This window comes from Silurus meridionalis, chromosome 4, assembly GCF_014805685.1.
Source record: "Silurus meridionalis isolate SWU-2019-XX chromosome 4, ASM1480568v1, whole genome shotgun sequence".
Classification (NCBI taxonomy): Eukaryota; Metazoa; Chordata; class Actinopteri; order Siluriformes; family Siluridae; genus Silurus; species Silurus meridionalis.
In genome coordinates this window covers 30,207,872-30,228,186 of record NC_060887.1, presented here as the reverse complement: position 1 = coordinate 30,228,186, position 20,315 = coordinate 30,207,872, and the positions used below count along the sequence as shown (strand labels likewise).

The following is a 20,315-nucleotide window of genomic DNA, read 5'->3' as shown; positions in this document are numbered from 1 at the left end:
AGAGAGAGAGAGAGAGAGAGAGAGAGAGAGAGAGAGAGAGAGAGAGAGAGAGAGAGAGAGAGAGAGAGAGAGAGAGAGAGAGAGAGAGAGAGAGAGAGAGAGAGAGAGAGAGGGAGAGGGACAGGGGGAGAGAGAGAGAGATGGAGAGAGCATGCAGACTTTGAGCAGAAGGCCAACTCTGAGATTAAATTACATGTCCCCCAGGCTACATGCCCAGTCCATACTGTACTATTGATCCCTTCTCTCTCTTACATGACTGTCCAATCACAGACACATAAATCATTTTCCATATGTACTCTGTAGTAATGCTTTCATAATGGTAACTTGGAACAAAAGTATATACAAATAATATCTATACTTCAACCGTCAGTGCTCGATGTGGACATTTGTTAACTGCAGGTTGCAAAAAGGTGATCACATTTAGAAAAAAGAAAGAACATATAAAGCCCTCTGTCCTCAAGTCTTTTTCATGTCAGAAAACATACATTTAAAGCTTTATCTTACCTTTTAGAAAACACTTATACTGGACACTCCTTTCATAAATATTAAGCAAACATCTCTATACAGAAAGCTTTGTTGTCTCAACAAGTACACACCTTTTAATCTGTCTTCACCCTACAAGACTGAAATCCTACTATAGAAATGATAGCAATCAAAATAGAAGAAACAGAATTCAGTAGCGCTGTGGTGTATTAATATTCATCACATTAAACTGATATTTTAACGATGTACAGTGCCCTCCAGAATTATTGGCACCCCTAAAATTTGTAACATAGTCTGTGTAATTTTTTAAACTAAACAAATTAGGGTACAGTTTTTCATTTATTTAACCACTGGAAAAAAAACAACAAAAAAACAAAAAACAAACAGAAAAAAAAGAGTGCAAGAGCTCTTTGCTGCAATACAATACAATGGTGTACAAGCTGTCCCCACCCTTAAAATTAATATTTGGTGAAGTCTCATCTGGATAGAATAACAGCCTCTTATATACTGACTAACATGGCTCTACACACATATACTGTAAAGAAGTCTTTCTTGAGGATGTGAATCCAATTGTAAAAGCTTTTTTGTCAAATATATCCATGTGCAGTGTTGTGAGAGAAAATTCCATTCTCCTGTTGATATGAACTGATCTCTCACAAATGTTTCATATTGTCAAAGAGCCATGTTGTAATAATGGAAGTGAAATTGCAGAATAAACCCAAGAGAACAGAGGTCTTTATCATTTATAGGGACAAAAGTGGGTTTTGTTTTTCGGTTCTTAAAAATCAGCTTGGACTTTCCAAAGGGTAAAAAAAATTATGACGATAATAATGTCCATTTCCAAAAACAGACATAGGAATAAAACCATAATTAAAAAAAATAGACAGCTAAATTAAATTTACAAAACATATACTTCTCAATGAAGTGTCTTCCAAATGCAAACCAAAGACAGGACTGACAGAAAAGTCAAGTCAAGTCAAGTCAAGTCAAGTCAAGTTTATTTCTATAGCTCTTTTCACAACAGACATTGTCTCAAAGCAGCTTTACAGAAATTAACAGTTAAGGTGAATGATGTGTATTTATCCCTGATGAGCAGCCGTGGTGACTGTGGCAAGGAAAACTCCCTTAGATGTTATGAGGAAAAACCTTGAGAGGAACCAGACTCAAAAGGGGAACCCATCCTCATTTGGGTGATATCAAGACTGTGATCATAAATTTGGGTGAAAATAATGCTCTATTCTGATATTCCAAAAATCAGGCAAATATTCCCAGCAATCCCATGTAAGAGAATAATATACCTGTTTTACAAAATACGGATGGATGCTTTATATTTGTATATGGCATTTGTTGTCCAAACTCTTGCCACTCAGAACTTTTGTATTGGATGTGATAAAGCTAAAGATAAAGCTGAGTATTCAGTAAGTAGGTAAGTAAGGTATGTATTATGGCTGCAGCTATCGATTATTTTAGGAATCGAGTATTCTACTGATTATTCCATTAATTAATCGAATAATCAGGTAAGAAGTACTTTTTCTTTATTAAAGAGCAATACTAAATGTACAAGAGAAAATAAGACGGGTCTATGTCAAAGTCATTTGTTTCCTTTTTAGATAAATGTGCATTTTTATTGCTAATATTTGCATACAAGAATATTTGCATACAAAACCACTTAATGCATTAATTGCCATATTACATCAAAATGCAAATACAAATATATAAATAAAAAAAAAATCATAAATAAAAATATAAAAATTAATTTCCAATGATTAAAAAATAAAAGTAAACTCTCTGCACTGTGTTTTCTTTGTTTTAGTTTGAAATGATCCCAAACTTAGGAAACTTTGTTGTTTTCTTTGGCCCGCTTTTGCCACAAAATATTTTTTTCACGCAATTCTGACTTTTATTTTTGCAAATTCTGACTTTTATTTTTTGCAATTCCGACTTTATTTCCAAAAAAAAAAGCCGAATTATTCGAGTCACTCGAGGAATCGTTACAGCTCTAGTATGTATTTAACACTTTAAACAGTTTTGAAAGGGTTTATAAAACCAGAATATTAAACACTGGTCCTCTATTTGCCAGACTGTCAAAAATGTGTAATTTAAAAACACTTAAGCACATTACATAGAACATGGGCTATGTGTAATACATAACAAGCAGACTACTGTGCATAGTAATAAGGAACATAACAGTCATCGACAATATAAGGAAAGTAAATTTCGAGACAAACAGTCAACAACCTTAAATAATCAGGTCAGCATATCAGCTCTCTCATGACTGGATGTGAATACGTCCAAAAACCAGACACCTTTCTGCTGAACAACACCCTTTACTGGTTGCTGACTCTAGCACCCAAGAGCAAAAGCCATTAGCCGTCTACATTAGCATCTAAATGCAGCCGCTATCAATTGTGATGGATGAGTGCATCTCTAAGGCTCCAGCAATGTTAGTTTTACTGATCCAAAGACTTCTGTCTGCACTGCCATTGATAGATGTTTAAGTCTTAGAACTAAATAAATAGCATTAAAACAATACCATACACTACAGCCTTTAACACATGTGAAAGGACACAATAGTTATCCACCACAGTACATTTAACAGCTTTAAATGTCAAACAGGAATCTCACTTTAGGTGGTTGAGAAGCTTGAACAAAAGTGTCTAGGAAAATCTGGACCAAGAAAAAAAATCAAGGCATGTTAAGTAATTTACTTCTTTCTGACAAACAAAACAATCACTGTAAATAAGTGTGACATTTCCATACTAACAGCTTAAAAACTGGCATATGTAATGTAGAGCTCTTTATGAGAACTTGCACTTCTGTTCTACCACAAGACATCTACCGTAAATAGCAGATCGTTCGAAAAAGGAGCCATTTGCAGTTGGCCTCCATGAAAGGCCTGGACTCATCAAACTCCATAAATTTTAATAAGAAGCCCTCAGCCAGGGGGCTGGCCATTAGCATCACTTAGTGGGATTTGCTATCTTGCTAATATCCACAACTACGTGCAGTAAAGGGTCATTATCATGTCAGGGCCACTGCTGTGCTGGGTCACCACCTGGATGATATCTAGTCAACAAGGATCCTGGGTGGTCTCTATTCTTTCATGGACATGGTGGGTACAGTGGGGAGCTGAGTTATTGTGCAAAGTAACAGATTGGCAACAGTGCATATACAAAGTAACCTATATGGTAAGTGTACCTGAAAACAATGGCAAAAATGTTGTGCATATAACCTATTATGTTTAAATGGGGGAAATAATAACATGATACATGAGGACATTTCTACTCTACAAAAATATATGTATATATATATATATATATATATATATATATATATATATATATATATATATATATATATATATATAGTGGCAGGAGTAATTTGTGATAGAAGAGTGTCTGCGAGAGTGAAAGGGAAAGTTTATAGGACTGTGGTGAGACCTGCGATGTTGTATGGTTTAGAGACAGTAGCATTGAGTAAAAGACAGGAGCTGGAGGTAGCAGAGCTGAAGATGTTGAGATTTTTATTGTAAGTGACGACGATTAACAGAATTGGAAACAAGTTTATTAGAGGGACAGTAGGATGTTTTGGGGACAAAGTGAGAGAAGCCCGATTGAGATGATTTGGACATGTGAAGAGGAGGGACATGGGGAATATCGGTAGGAGAATGCTGAGGATGGAGCCACCAGGAAGGAGGAGAAGTGGAAGACCAAGGAGGAGGTTTATGGATGTGGTGAGGAAAGACATGCAAGTTGTTAATTTGAAAGTGGCAGATGTAGAGGACAGGGGGGGTATGAAGATGGATGATCCGCTGTGGAGACCCCTAATGGGAGCAGCCGAAAGAAGAAGAAAAATAATATTACAAAACGTATTAAATTTGTTTACTAAAGTCATCCATTCATTATCATTTATTAAAAATGTAAAAACAATTACATCACGATACCAATGATATCTCAAAAAAGTATATCACAATATCGTTTTATCACAATATCAATATTACATTAATAATCCGTCCAGCCCAGAAACCAAATCGAGTCATTCATATTCATATACCTGATATAAGAAACAGTGAGCCACACTCCTAGAATAAATAAGACCTTTAAAAAGAACGACATGACTACACTTTTCAATATTTAATGAAGCTAATGAATAGAAATGATTCATTCATGTTTTATTCTGTAATATTCAATCTATTTATAGTAACTCTGCAATGTTGTCAGAACTTGACCTCCTAGGAAGTAACTAAAATTAGATTTTCAGATGCTCGCATATCCAGTGCAACACGGTGCTTCTTCCGTACATTCACAGGTCAGGTCACTGCTAAAAATTCTTTGAATCACCATGAATTTTCTTTGTTGGTGTTATATGTAATCATACTCTAAATATACACTTTCCACTATGATGAATAACAAAACAATCCAAAAGCGTATATTGAAAAATAGCCAGTATGCAAAAAAAATAATTAACATTGCCATTTAAAATAAAATGTAGGGCACCATTCCAGTCATAGTGACTGACTTCATGTGCCATTGATGCCATGTGCACCACACAGCTTCCCTGTGCCTCGGGACCAATTAGTCACCCTTCTACATTTGGCATGGTAGAATACAACACCAAACTCTACACGTCATTATTCCAGCTTTGATTTTCATGCAAATGGAAAAAGGGCAGAGGGCAGGTGCGATTTAAATGAACAAGGCGTGTAAAGGCCACAAATAGGTTGTCTTTATTTAGCCCTATATTTAAAGGTTAATATAATTACAGGTAGCAATTTGCAGTTGACTTACATTGTGCGAGGAATTCATTTTAGTAAATTCTGCTCAAAGGACAATACTATAGAAATAAACCATGGATATATTTTAGTCAATGTGCAGCTTGTATAGCAGTATAGATTTACTGTCCTTTGAAAATAACTCAACATACAGTCATTATTGTCAAAATAACTGCCAACAAACATGAGCACACACTAAGTGATAACAGCTGCACATGGACTATGCAAAGCCACATGTCCTATTAATCATGTTCATGTTTTTGTCTGCTTGATAGGACCATACAAATTTGTGTATCTTGTATTAGAGCAGTTGAAATTTGGTGCTTTGAGTATAACTTTCTCATACAAACCCTTTCCCAGACAGAGACAAGCTAGCTAGCTTCGGGATTGGCCGACCTCAACTCAAGATGTCTAGCTTTTCTAGAAAGTGGATTTTTGTGAATGTCCGAGAACAAATCAATTTTTCTTTCTCTGTCAGCTATTGTGGGCTTAAAAAAGTCTAGTCGTACTTGGCTGTAACAGTTTCCCTCTAACCAACCAATCAGAGGATGGAAAAATGCTGATGCTATTTTGGGCCAGCTAGCTGCCCTGTGAGGCAAATTTGAAATCTAATTGGTTAAAGAAACAGACCCATTGCTAATATAGTCTAAGGTACATTGTCCAGCACTACTGATTGTGAAAGCTCTGGGCAGATTAGATTGACATGGCAGCACATAGAGGCTGAAATTTTATTAGTCAGAAAAATCTAACATCCACATACATGTACTGGAAGCAGTGCAGCCAAGAGAAACGCTACAAAATGAAGAAAATAACTGTGGAGAATAAATGAATACAATTTCATGGAACAAATATTAGAATTTAGGTCATAAATGTAGGTCAGTGCTTCTGATAGTGTTAGGGCCAGCAGAGAAGGCAATGCTCTGCCCGCCACTGGATTAATAAAAACATTTTTGTATTACATTTAAAAATAATAATATTTTATATAATTTAAACAAGCAGGCCTTTTATTTAAAATTGTTTTAAATAAAAACTGTTCAAATGATCGAAAATGTTAATAATACACTGCATAAAAAAATGACAAGCAATTTTGTTTTGCATTTCTTCCCCCGTAACTGTACAGAAATTGAACCAAATCCTGACTTTAAAACCGAGGTACCTACCGAACCGTGAATTGTCTGTACCATTTCACCCCTAGTAACCATTTTTTGGCTAATTTCTTGCTAAAACATGACCAGAATCCCTGTACGCCAATGTGGTGTCCGTGTGGGTCCTTTATATTGTTTCTATTCTGCATTTTTAACAAACGCACTTTGTGTAGAAGTGCATGCCTTATAATTACTTCCATTCATTCCAATAATAAAAATAAAAATAAAAATAAATAAAATGAACAGGGCTCATCTCTTCCTGTGACACAGAAAGCACAATTTGTTGATTTTTTGGAAACATGTGTTGTATGTTATTATACAATAAAACAGACTGCTATCTGTCAAAGAAAATGTCTTTTGCTTCAAATCATTATCCATTGCTAGAGAATACATGCAGTGTAACAACAGAAAACTCTCTTGATGGAATAGGATCCAAGGTCATCCTTAGCCATAGTAACAAATCTTAACATAATAAGATAGTGTGTGTTCCCTGCTCTCCCCCACTGCTAGTAACGAGGAGAGATTTAGAAACACGTGCCTTAAGCATGTGAGACATGATCATTCCAAACCTAATCTCATTTCAACTATTATGATTATACAGCAGTTAAAAGAGCAGGGTCACAATATATGTTTTCAGTACAGTGAGTTCAAAAAATATGATAAATACTCGTTGTTTTGGCACGATATAATCACAAGCTTGTACTTGATCAATTTAACAGTAAACCAAAAGCACATTTGATTTCCTCGAATTTAACAAAGCACTCCCAAAAGCAGCTGTTTATATTTTACTGCATTGCAATAACTGGAATAAATTACTGCACAATATCACTATTTAATGCAATAATAGATCATAAGCAGTGAAATACACTGTCAGTCAAAAGTTTGGAAACACCTCGATTTTTTCTTTTAGTTTTTGAGATACATGCATGTTCTTTTTGTTTGTATGCAATGAGGTAAAGGACAAAGACAGTTATTGTTCTGTGGACAGATGAGTCCAAATTTGACATTTGGGATCTAATTGAAGAACTTGTGTATGATGGAGAACAGAAGAGAAGATGTTCGCAGACTGACTCACCCCCACAGTCGAACATGGAGTTGGAAGCTTAATTGTCTAGGGTTGTTTTGGAGTAAGGAAGGTTGGAGACTTATGCCAGGTTAAAGAATACTGAAACAAAATGGCTACCATTTACTTCAACGCCATGCAATTCTGGAGAGTGACTTATTGAAACTAGCTTTACTATTTGCTAATTAACCTTTATGATCTTTTTAATAAAAAAAATCCCAATGTCTTTTCTGTAGACTGTGCTCTTGTTAATGATAAAGAAAGCTGAAGCCAGATCTAATCACCAACATTGTCAGAACATCCACAAGTTGAATGGAAACTTCATGGTTTACGTAATAAAGAAAGACAAATTCACTCACAGCTTTTAAATATTCAAGGTCTGCCTTTCTACCTGCCATTCTTTCATCCTGTCAACTTGTCAGCTCATCAGCTGCTCCTGCTTGCTCATGGCAGCTATAAATAAACCACCTCATTCCAGAACTTGTACAGGAAGAAGGACATCTGAAGCTAAAACACAGTCATTCTCAAAGAACAGGGAGTGAAACGGTGTGAGAATGTAAAGAGGAAAGATAGAGGATGTTATGACAGCTCATTAGGGATGTGACATGGGGCATCTAAGCAATAAGCACAAGCACCGATGATTTATTGACATTGGTAGAGCTTTGAGAGGATTTCAATTAAAAAAACATACTAGACTGTAGGTCCTGTCCTGCACTTAAATAAACAGGAGTGTATATAGACTTAGTTGATTCTCTGCTTAAGCACATACAAAAACAGTAATGCTAATGCAATGCTGAGCAATATTAAAATACTTAAGAACAATATTTACTTCTTTTCCAATATTTACAACCTTTTTATAACCTGCTGCCTAAAAGGCGAATTCCAGTTACAATGTGCACAATGACACTTCTTCTTTTTCCTTGCCAATGAACTGTAGACCCTCGATTTATACTCTGTACATTATGCTCGGTGTTGACACAGATTCGTCCTTTCATATGACGGTTCCATGCACTGGTGTTTGCTCTGGTTTTGTCTCAGTCCCTGTACTATTATTGAATTTGTTATCCCTTTGTGTCCACCTGTTTTGTTGCTTCTTCTATATTTGTTTGTCTTTTTATACCACATTGTGTCTAAGTACCTCTGCAGACTCTAAATCATGTTCTCATGAATGCTTTGTTCCGGTTAATTATTCTTTATATTTTAGATTATATATTATTTATGGTTGCCTGGCAATGCTTCGAAACATGCTATGGAATATGCATAAATATTGAATTTACCCAATTAAATATCCTGCTTAGCCCCCAACTTAGTGTCTTGCATTTGTGTCTTGCACACAAATGAACTTGACTCCAGTATTAACTGAGGGAAATAAAACTGACTTTTATGACCTTAAAACTACCTTTAAGGGCTTTAAATAACCAACTCAGAAATTCTCAGCTGAAAAAGCAGTTTTAACAGTTATGTACCACGTTTTGTACAACTTGGATCCTGAATGCTTGATTCTGTTCAAAAGCTAACTAATTTTTAACAGAAATATCCATGTTCCATGTAAAAGGATAATAAACATCTAAACGTTTTTTATATGAAAGTTTTCTGTGAGGAAAAATTGATTTAGGTTATAGAAGAAGTCAGCAGCATCAGCACGTAGATCTGTAACTAGGTAAGTCATCAACATAGAGGGCATAAAGAGAAGCTACATTTATGTGATTAATTTTAAGGGAAAGGAAAAAAAGGATCTCAGGAAGTGTAACTGTTAACAGTTGTAATACATAAAAATCATTACAGTTGGATAACTGCTGAAGTATAAAAGGAATCAAACCCTTTGGGTTTTAGCTTTGTGTTGAATTGCATTGGCAGGTTCAACCTACTGAAAGAACATTATGAAAATATATTAATTTCTTCCCAATGCTCACCAAGTATACAAACTACGCAATACAATCAGCATGAAGTTATTTCCAATACTGGATGTAACTCAATAAGAGTTATATCACATAAGTTAATTCATTGTTTTAAAAACAGTGTTGGTGCAAGACAAAACTGGCTTTGTGTTTTGACTAAATTTTATTTAACCACAATATAAAACATAACCAAAGCACAAATAACAGTGTGTTATCAAGCACTGCTCTCATCACTACCAATTAGTGATAGTAGTGCCGCAAAGGCCATTAAATGTGACCGTCATTATCTCACCCAGGCATTAGTGGTGCAGAACCCAGAGTGTTTGAATTTCTTGTGTGTTGTCAGTTTATACAGGCCATTGTTTGACTTGGTCAGTCTACAGTCTCTTTTATCTTCCTCCTACCAGCTGTGTGGGCGTTAGTCAGAGAGTATTGTGGGAGGTCAGACCAGAGCCTCATAGGGATCACTGCTTGCTTCTCTTCTTCATTATAGCTAGCTTTTTGGTATGTTTAAAAAGTATGATATTTTGGGATTTGTATGAATAGACAATTTTAGGAAATTAAAAAAATGATAGAATTTTTTTTCATTCAGCAAATTAGCGGGCATGATGACCACATCGTTAATGAATCAATAATTACATAATAGCAAACTGCACTGGTGATTTCCCAGATATGATCGATCTTTTTCTATAAAATTATGTTTGTTTCTATTAAGAAACAAAATTGATTCAATAAGAGCAATGACTTTTTTCTAATAAAGGTCATCATTGATTACAGTTTCATCAGCTTCACTCTCATTTCCTCTATATGTACCCTAATCCCTTATAAACCAAGACTAAAAAATGAAACAACCTCATATCTCTACGTCTATGAACGTCTATGAGTCACAGATTGAGAAACAGACACTGCACAAATGCCAAATATGTTAAAAAACTAGACCAGACTACTGTATATTTAGTAACCAAAAATGGGTGGAGGTACATAGATTACTCATAATGCAGGATGAGAACGATAAGTCTAACTTGCCTTAAAAAGACAGCACACTGTGCATAATGCTTGGGCTCACCACAGTGAATTTCCTGTACCATGACACCAAGACAGTGATGCAAGATTTAAAAAAAGAGGTTGGTGAAATAACAAAAGTAGTAACAGGAACTAACTTGTTTGACAGACATTTAACAAAAGTACACAAATATCTAAAAGAAGAAACTTTATGAGGTGAAAAGATATATATTTATCAATAGATAGATAGAGTTGGGCTACTGTAATTATCTGGTAACTTTGGAATAATCAATACCAACCCGATAATTACAGTAGCATATCTCTATCTATCTCTCTATCTCTCTATCTCTCTATCTATCTCAGTTCTCAAAGTCAGTTCTCAAAGTTGATGTAGTGAAAGCAAAATAATGGGCAAGTGTATGGATCTGCGAGACTTTGACAAAGGCCAAACTGTGATGGCTTCAAGACCGGGTTAGAGCATCTCCAAAATGAGGCAGTACACAGTGTTTAGCACCTACTAAAAGCACCTAGCACCTACCACCCCGTCCAGAGAAGCACACCAGTAAACTATCCTATATTGTCCGATATCCACTGAACAGCTACTATAGCACAACGAGCTGAAAACATCATAGATAATAAGATGTGGATGTTATTTGGACATTAACCACCTACCTAAACATTGTTGCAGACCAAGTACACCCCTCATAGCAATGCTATTTCTTAACAGCAGTGGCCTTTTTCAGTAGGATGTCTGTCCTGCTACACTGCAAATATTGTCAAGGAATGAAGAACTATCCATGGAGGTCCAACCTTGTAACCAGACACCCCATCACACCTTCAGAGGACAACAGTTTTAACAGTAGTTCTACTTCACATCACAACATGCTGTCTTGTTTTATTTCTTACATTTCCTTTCCATTCACCTAGTTTAACACTTATAACAAATAAGATTATGAGTGCTTCTAAATTATGTATTGCATTCTACATCCTGGGTATGAGATCAGACTTGTCTGAATTCCCATCAAACCAACTGGGAAACAAACACACACTGTGCCATAAGCATTGAGAAGAATGCTTACTCTATTCAGTGACCCTCAGACTATCCCTATCTCCTTTCACTTTCTGTAATATTTAAATTACTGGTGAATTTACCATTTTTATTGTGATATCCTCCACCAATGTAGCTACATTCAGACAGCAAGTGTAGTGAGTTTCATACTAGCTGAATCCACTTCTCTTAGGTAGTGGTCATGGGAAGAAGCAAAGTACTTCATATACAGGACCTACTCTTGGAAAATAAAGCCGAGGACACACTTCTGCTCCTACTGTAAAGCAGCTTTGCATAATAATGTAGTTCATGGTGTTCAGGAAGTGAAGCTAACATGAAATGCAAATATGCACTATTGCTCCTCTTTAGTACTAGGTCAAAAGCCAAATGACGCTATTGAAGCATTCCGAAGGCTGAATGAAAAATACATGAAAACGTCACCCTAAATGAGGATGGCTAGCTTCTTTGCCTAATGAGAGTTCTTTTTTTCTTTAGACCAATCAGCATGTGAGCTGCACTAAGTCAGGAATGTTCATTTGCCAGTGCTTAGAGAAGATGGGTAATTCAATCAGTGAACAAAAGCATTTTCACACAAATTTAAAGTAAAGCTCTTTCTTTCTTTCTTAGACTTACTCTCTCTGCTTCCATTCGCATGCAAATAGCCAACCAGACGGCTTAAGACAGAGGCCTGGGGAATTCTTAGACAATTGACAGCACTTACTAGAAGCATGGGAATGGCAGCTCTACTCCTTGCACTATTTCTCTGGGAGTCTCTTGAAGGTGTAGGAAATGCTGACTACATATGCACTGTTCGGTGAGTGGGTCACGATGTGTGAGGCCAGAAAAGAACACAGAAAATGGAGCTGTGGTCTTGTGAATCTTTTGCAGTTTTGCTCTAAAAGCCTGTGTTTCCTGTTTATCCTGTCTCCAGCTGATAAGCACACACCTTTTCTTTCTTTGTACCTGGAATTTTCTAGGATACGTCAAAGAAATATGAGTCTCTTGAAATTTTTTTTTTAAAAAGATTCTGTAGATGTAATGACAATTTTAAAGTGAGATCAATTTCAATTAATAGAAGCATAATGAAATGTAAAAAAAAACCAAAATCCATTCATCTCAGCCAAAAAAGAGGTGTATTTAAGATTTTTTTTATTTAATGCTAGACCTACAATTTTCATAGCTACCAGTTTAGTCTATATCCAAACATACTCCTTTTAAAACACGTCTATTAGATAAAACATATTGAAACAAATGTAGTTTTTAAACCAAAATGAATACAATTTTATATCAATTGACTTCTATTCTGCCTTCAAATTTCAATTCTAATTGAATTTGTTGAGCAGGAAGTATTTTTGCTTTCAAGATGGCTGCTTCTTTTTACGCTATATGGCATTTTCTATTGTCAATTTGTAACATAATAGTGTGTAATACACTGCCAGAAACCATATAAACAAGTTTGTTTGAGATACTAAAGCGTAAGAAGTGTCTGAAATCATCGTATGATGATGATGTAGATATGCACAATACTACAGCTACAAGCTTCCTTTTAGTTAGTCGTATTAACCTCACAACTCCAATGCAAAACACCAAACAGCAAGGGGAAATTTGTGTACAAACATTATTTTTTCCAAACTATTGGTTTAATAATCTTGAATATTGAGCTGCAACGTTCAAATTGGTTCACATCACAACTATGACAACGTTGACCTCAAATGTCCTCAAATGCCACATTTGAACTGCCCTCACACATATTCCCCTAACATCCACAATCTGCATCTACATGCTTATGAATACAAGCCAGAGCCTTCCAAGTTCACATTCCACTTTCGGAATAACTGATTAGCTTATCAACACACCACACAAAGTAAACAGACCAACAGTGTGGAGATAATGACTGTCCCACACCCTAGAAAGGGGAAATGGATTTGCATTCTGAGTAAGACTGAAGAATTGTCTTGTCATCCTGCCTTTAGCTGAAGTGTTGGCATATAACTGTGTCATTGTACCAAATACACACAATAATGTGTGTACAGGGTACAATATGGCCCCTGACATTTCTATGTCCAGGACATTATTAGGTGTATAGTATGGGCAATTCGTAATATCTTACATATTACTAATTTCAAGTAAGAGTATACCTTATACTAAGAATATGCCAAAAATTATACACCTTTAATAAGATAGTCAGTTGAAGTACTACCATACCATAAAAATGTAAAAATCTGCACAAATCAGCTGATCAGACAGATATTAGATATCTCTTTGTCGGCTTCGTTCCAGATGTTACTCATGACTATCCCTTTAAACTAGCTTGTGTCATATACATATCTACACATTTAGTATTTATTATAACCCTTTACTTCACAGTAATAAACTGTACCAGTAAAAACAAATTCAGACTCATTGTGAATAGTAAGGGCTAATCCTAAAGAGCGAGTGCAATACTAGCTAATGTTTTTAGCTTCACCAACATGGTGTTACTTTCCTTTAAAAAAGAAAAGCAACGTTTGTATTAGCTAACTGGCTTGTACAAGCTTATTTCTGCATCTACTTCAAAATATACTTTCTTTATACTATTTTAACCTTTAACCCTAACTCCCATGCAGACAAAAACAAACAAGTGAATCTATAAGTATAACTGTAACGGTCTTTTATTCATTTGAAATATATTTCATCAAAATGTCATCAGCAACATCCCAAGCAAATCTCTATCTCTCTAAATATATCCGATGTCTTTCCTATAGTCATAGTCACAACAAGGAAGTGGAGATGGCAGCCTTGTTTTCGCACATTAACATAACTTCAGGTAAACAAACAGTAAATTCAGCTCAAATATTAACCTCATACTATAATCCATCATAGGAAGTCTTTATTCCTTGTGTTTCTTTAATGAACGTTCCACCTCAGAGGCTAGCTAACTAGCTTAGCACAATAGATCATGTTTATTTAAAGAGCTTTAGACCCTGGCCTGCAAATGAAATGTTTATCAACACATCATTATGCAACCTGACCTGAACAGACTTTGATTGCCTACACTGATATATATAAAAAACAGTCCTTACACAAAAGAGAGGACTTTGTCTGTCTCTGGATCTAATACAAATTCAGAAACTCCAGCTTCTAAGTACATTTGCCACATCACCACAAAGTAATCACCTAAGCCAGTGTACATCACTTCCGGCCCCACTTCAAGGTCTGGTCAGGGGATTAGATAAATACCACAGCAAAGTAAACACCAAGCTGTCCAGCAGAATTACTGTTCAGAACAACAAGTGAATACAAATTGCTCCAAATATTCTTGACAGAACTGCAACAAAAATGACTCCAAAACTTCTCACAATTTGACTTAACACTGTACATTGTTACAGTACTTTTACCGTCCCCAGTCTGTGTTCTGGTAAAGCAAAAAGCAATAAACAAGTAATCATTCCTGTAAAACTAGTAACACATGCAGTCTTCTTAATGCGTGTGACAAAAGTGATGCTGAAATGAATGAACTGATACTGAAAGCTGTCAAGGTAAAGCTAACTTCATCCTCTCTGTTCCTCATCTTCAACAGGAAGTGAGAATTCAATATGATGTGAACAAAAACATCAAACATATGACTTTTCCTAGTTAACTTCACTCACAGATGTGTATTATACACTACATTTGATGTCTTGTTCACTCAGTCCAATGTAAGGAAGGTGAAAATTCTTAATTGACTGCTCTATTAAGGACATTAACTTTAGCTACAAACTATAATAATTCCAATTCATTTTTATCACTGACAAACTGATGTGGCCTAAAAATGAGTAAAACACATGGGGAAATGCCATTACTGGAAAATAATCGGTTCAATTTGGGATATAATAATGATTTTGGACCTCACCTCACCTTCCTGTCATTCATTATTTTCTTAAAACAGCACACCCTGTTATTTTTAACTCATCATATGTACACCATTTTATACAGCATTTTACCTACTTACTGTGGAAAACTGAATTGCAAAATATATTTCTGTATGGAAAATTTCCCTCATGCAATATTTTACAGAATTCATATATGCTCCTGATTCCACATGTGTGCTAAAGCTGTTATTACTGTTTTGCTGCCACTCTGTTGTTAAGACAAAATCATAATGTCATTTATAGTAAATTGCAACCAGATACTAGATTAGCGGCAGCAGAACACAATTAGCAAGAGAGGTCATGATGATAATTCTGCTTCACAGACTCGGCTCAGGGTTACGAGCTATTATTGGGTCATGAGCATGATTTTAACTCCAATGAAGAACCATTCTGGGAATCTAGTGGTTATTTTAAAGCTCGAGACACCTGTGTACGCCAGTCTGTTTAAAGATCCTGAAGGAAGAACATCAGAACCACGCCGCCAAAACAAGAAGGTGCACAGAGAAGAAGAAAAAGTAAAAAAGCCTGAGTCATAGTGAATATTGTTTTAAAAATAGGCCTCAGGTTTTTCAATGCCATAGACAGTAAAAAGTAAACCCCTGATACTTTCAGAACCGATTGCTGTGTTCACATGCTTGCAGTTATTTGTTTCAACATAGACTCTGAATACATTTGTGTACTTACTACATAATAAGCTTCATTTCAAATGCATACCTAGGTAATCAGTTAGACGTTTAACAACACTAACAATCACACAAGTGGCATTTAAACCGGAATATGAAGGCAGATTTCAACACACAGGATGTGTGCAATGACACCCACCAATCGAGGCACTCTGATTAGCATGTCTGAAACTGTCATACTTCTGAGGAAACATACACATCACGACATATAAACATGACATCTACCAACCAGGCTGTCAAATACTGGCTGTCACATGAACCCTAAACAACCTGACTGTATAGCAGTGTACAGGCTGAATGGCCCACACAAATGAACCAGGTTTTCCATCATATGGCCCAAGCAGTTTTTGCATGATGTTACTGCTGAGATAGGACATTTGGTTGCCACACCTAGGTTCTGACCAGTTCATGTATAAACACATTACAACCAGTACAACCGGAAACATGTATTCTCCTTCAAAAAACACATGTTAGAAACAATGATTTTGTTCCCCCCAAACAGAGATGAATTTTTAAATAGATTTATAACAATCCTTCCTAAACCATACACATAGGGAGATGATCAAATATTTTATTTTCCCCCAAAAACCAATACACCTGAAACTGGTATAATATTAAGGGGTTTGTTAATGTCATGTCTTGTCTCAGGGACTTGTTTAATATCAACATATTGTTTGGAAATGAAAGTTAATAAGGCATTAAGTCACAAGCTTACAAAGTGAACAGGTGCTACTAATGATCGGCTGCTTTTTAAATTAGAGCTAACAATCATCGTGAAACACACAAATTCGCTTTCCAGAAAAGTAAATGTATAAATAAGGCACAGGCTCAGATAGTTCAATATAATAATCATAAAGCTAATAACTCATTACTGATTCAATACTGACATACTCACAGTAAGACAGTGTTGGATTTAAAACAAACCTCTGTTTATATGTATGAGCTTTTATTTCAGACAACATAATATACTTTACTAGTCAATAAAACACGTCTGATCATCATAGGGATCCAGTGTTTCATACCAGTATCTGCCCTAACACTAATATTCAATAAAGGATTCAGAAATCATTTACTCTGAATTCTAAAATAATATTAGGAACAAGCTGTTTTTTTTTTTTTTTTTAATAAAAACTGTTTGTTGGTGATATTTATTTTCACTCTATTTTATGTTAAGATCTTTGGTATTATAGAACCAAACTAAAAAATTATATATTTAAAACCGTATAATATAAAGGGCCACTTTAAACAAGATATCATATATGTAATGACACTTTTCCCATGCATTTATTTTTCTCTTATTTATAATTATTATTATTACAGACATTGTCTCCTCATAGCTACAGGCTCCTTTGTTTAATCGCAAGCCTAGGATAATGTCTGTGTGCAGTTTTGCATGGTTTTTCCATGTCTGGGATTTTTCTTTTGCCAGGTTCTCTGGTTTCTGTTCATCTCTCAACAAAAGGAACATGGGAGTAGATGTATTGGCTATACTACATTGCCCCTAGGTGTGTGAATGAGTGTATTAAGGGGTATGTGCATTCAGGGTGTATATTAGTGTCTGGTGGATAAAATTATGTCTAAAGATGCATGAATGAATGTACTGTCAGTCACATTTATCCTGTTGTACTTATTGTTCTTATGATGATGATGATGATGATGATGATGAGCACAAGTGCATGAGCAGGAAGTCAACCGGAGCATGCACGCGCACACGCACCTTTGGTGTATACAGTATGTAAGTGTGTGTGTGTGTGTGTGTGTGTGTGTGTGTGTGTGTATCTCTCACCCAGCGTTTTGACTGCGATCTGGCGCGTGAGCGGCGGCGGGAGGTTGATGCACACCAGGTCCACGTCCTGGTGCAGGAGAACGTCGTCGATGCGGCTGGTGTAGAAGGGCACGTCCATCTCCTTGGCCAGCTCCTCGGCCTCCTCCTGCGTGCGGCCCCACAGCGCCTCCACGGAGAAGCCCTCGCTCTTCAGCAGCGGGATGATCACGCGCGCTGTCAGGCTCGTGCCGAACACCCCGACCCCGGGAAGCATGGCGTTCACGAGCTCGCTCTTTGCACACCCGACTAGTATAGCATGGCGGCACTACAGCACGCAGTCTTTCAGTTTTTCTCTTTCTCTCTCTCTCTCTCTCTCCTTCTGTGTTACTCTTGTCTCTTTATCTGTCTCGCTCTGTCTCTCCGTACAGCATCAGGTCGGCCCATCCACCTGCACGGCGCGTGCCGCTTCCGCCACTGCCTCGCATTTTTGCCTCCGTGTTTCTTCCTTTACTCAACCTTGATATCTCTTTACCTCCAATGCATCTCGGATTTAATTCAGCATCCTGTCCTCCAAAAGAGCATGCATGCATGCAGAACCCAAACGCAGGGTGCAACGGGAAAAAATAAGAAGAAAAAAAAAGAGCGCGTGCTAAATAGCACAAACCTGTTCTCCTGCGTGGATCCCTGTCCAGACAGCGCAGATTACACCGTGCAAACGAGAAACAACGCCAGACATCAGCCGCGCCGGGATCCTATCAGTCCTGCGGCCAGTGTGTCAGTGAAAGTCACTCCTCAGTCTTCCTCCTCCTCCTCCTCCCTCACCTCCTCGGAGTAAAAGGTTAACCCCTTCACTCCCGTAACAACTGAACACACTCCCGTGTGTTTCCACCGCACAGGCGCGGCACCGCACGGCAAGAGGGCGTGGCTTAAAACAATGACACCGCCCACTTACTAAAACACGCCCCCTTGGGAATCAATATTTGATCAACAATATCTTTTATATGTATATGTATTTCATTGTTCTGAACCAGGACTATGCAATAGCAGTAAAGTTTGTCTATCTATCTATCTATCTATCTATCTATCTATCTATCTATCTATCTATCTATCTATAAATTACACAGAAATTAGCCATTCATGAATAAGGAAAAAAATATTTTTTTAAATAATGATAAACCCATCGGATTCATTTAAACTTAATCTTCTCCCATTAGGGGTCTCCACAGCAGATCATCGGTCTTCACACCCCCCTGTCCTCTACATCTGCCTCTTTCAATCCATTTACCTGCATGTCTTCCCTCACCACATCCATAAACCTCCTCCTTGGTCTTCCTCTTTTCCTCCTTCCTGGTGGCTCCATCCTCAGCATTCTTCTACCGATATACCCCATGTCCCTCCTCTGCACATGTCCAAACCATCTCAATCACGCCTCCCTTACTTTGTCTCCAAAACGTCCTACAGTACATACAGTACATCCTACAGTCCCTCTAATAAACTCGTTTCTAATCCTGTCCATCGTTGTCACTCCCAATGAAAACCTCAACATCTTCAGCTCTGCTACCTCCAGCTCCACCTCCTGTCTTTTACTCAATGCCACTGTCTCTAATCCATACAACATCACAGGTCTCACTACAGTCCTATAAACTTTCCCTTTCACTCTTGCAGATATTCTTCAATCACAAATCACTCCTGTCACTCTTCTCCACCCACTCCACCCTGCCTGCACTCTTTTCTTCACTTCTCTAACACACTCTCAATTACTTTGCACTGCTGACCCCAGGTACCTGAACTCATTCACCTTCTCCAGCTCTTCTCCCTTTAACAGCACTACTCCACTGCCCTCCCTCTCATTTACACACATGTACTCTGTCTTACTCTTACTGACTTTTATGAATTAATTAAAACTGAATAATTCCTGCATTTTTTACATTTATTTTGTACTAGGTCTGCTGTGTTTTAGTACAAAACTCGGCATGGAAGCTTCAGTTTGAGACGTGGCTCTAACAATAATAACATTAATTAAGAGCTTTGTGTTTAACATCAGTGTAGCATATGACCAAATGACCATATGACCAAATGAACATATGCATATGTGAACAATGATTGTTTGATATCCACTGCACCACTGTGTTGCCCAAATATTTAATTAATAATTACAATCATGCAATCCCACACAACATTTAAAGTCATGAGTGGTATTTAGCCCTTTAACCATAAGAATTGTGCTAGTACATATTTACTACATATGTACAAAATCAGTATGGATAAATATGTGCATGGCCTGCCCTTGTTGGTTCAGTATGAAAATCAATTTCCTTCTAGATTACTAGAAAGGTGCTCTGTGTGTGTGTATGTATATATATATATATATATATATATATATATATATATATATATATATATGCATTGTCAGTATGTCATTAAACTGTGTGATCAATATTTCATTCCAGGACCTTTTACAATAAATCTCAAAATAAAATGGAACCCAGTTCCTCTGGCGTTGAGCCGTACTGCACTGTAGGTATAGTATAAGTATAGTCTGATAGGGATTTGTAAAATAAGTATTA

The 20,315-nt window shown here is 36.7% G+C and overlaps 1 protein-coding gene across 1 annotated transcript in view; it reads right to left on the bottom strand.

Annotated features, from left to right (window-relative positions):
- gfod1 (glucose-fructose oxidoreductase domain containing 1) overlaps positions 1–18,621 on the bottom strand; it is a 33,264-nt gene extending 14,643 nt beyond the window's left edge. The window contains exon 1 of the mRNA XM_046848085.1: positions 17,770–18,621. Coding sequence (XP_046704041.1) covers positions 17,770–18,022 — 253 coding nt within the window. The 5' untranslated portion in view covers positions 18,023–18,621. The remainder of the gene's footprint in view (positions 1–17,769) is intronic.
- Positions 18,622–20,315: the final 1,694 nt, after the last annotated feature.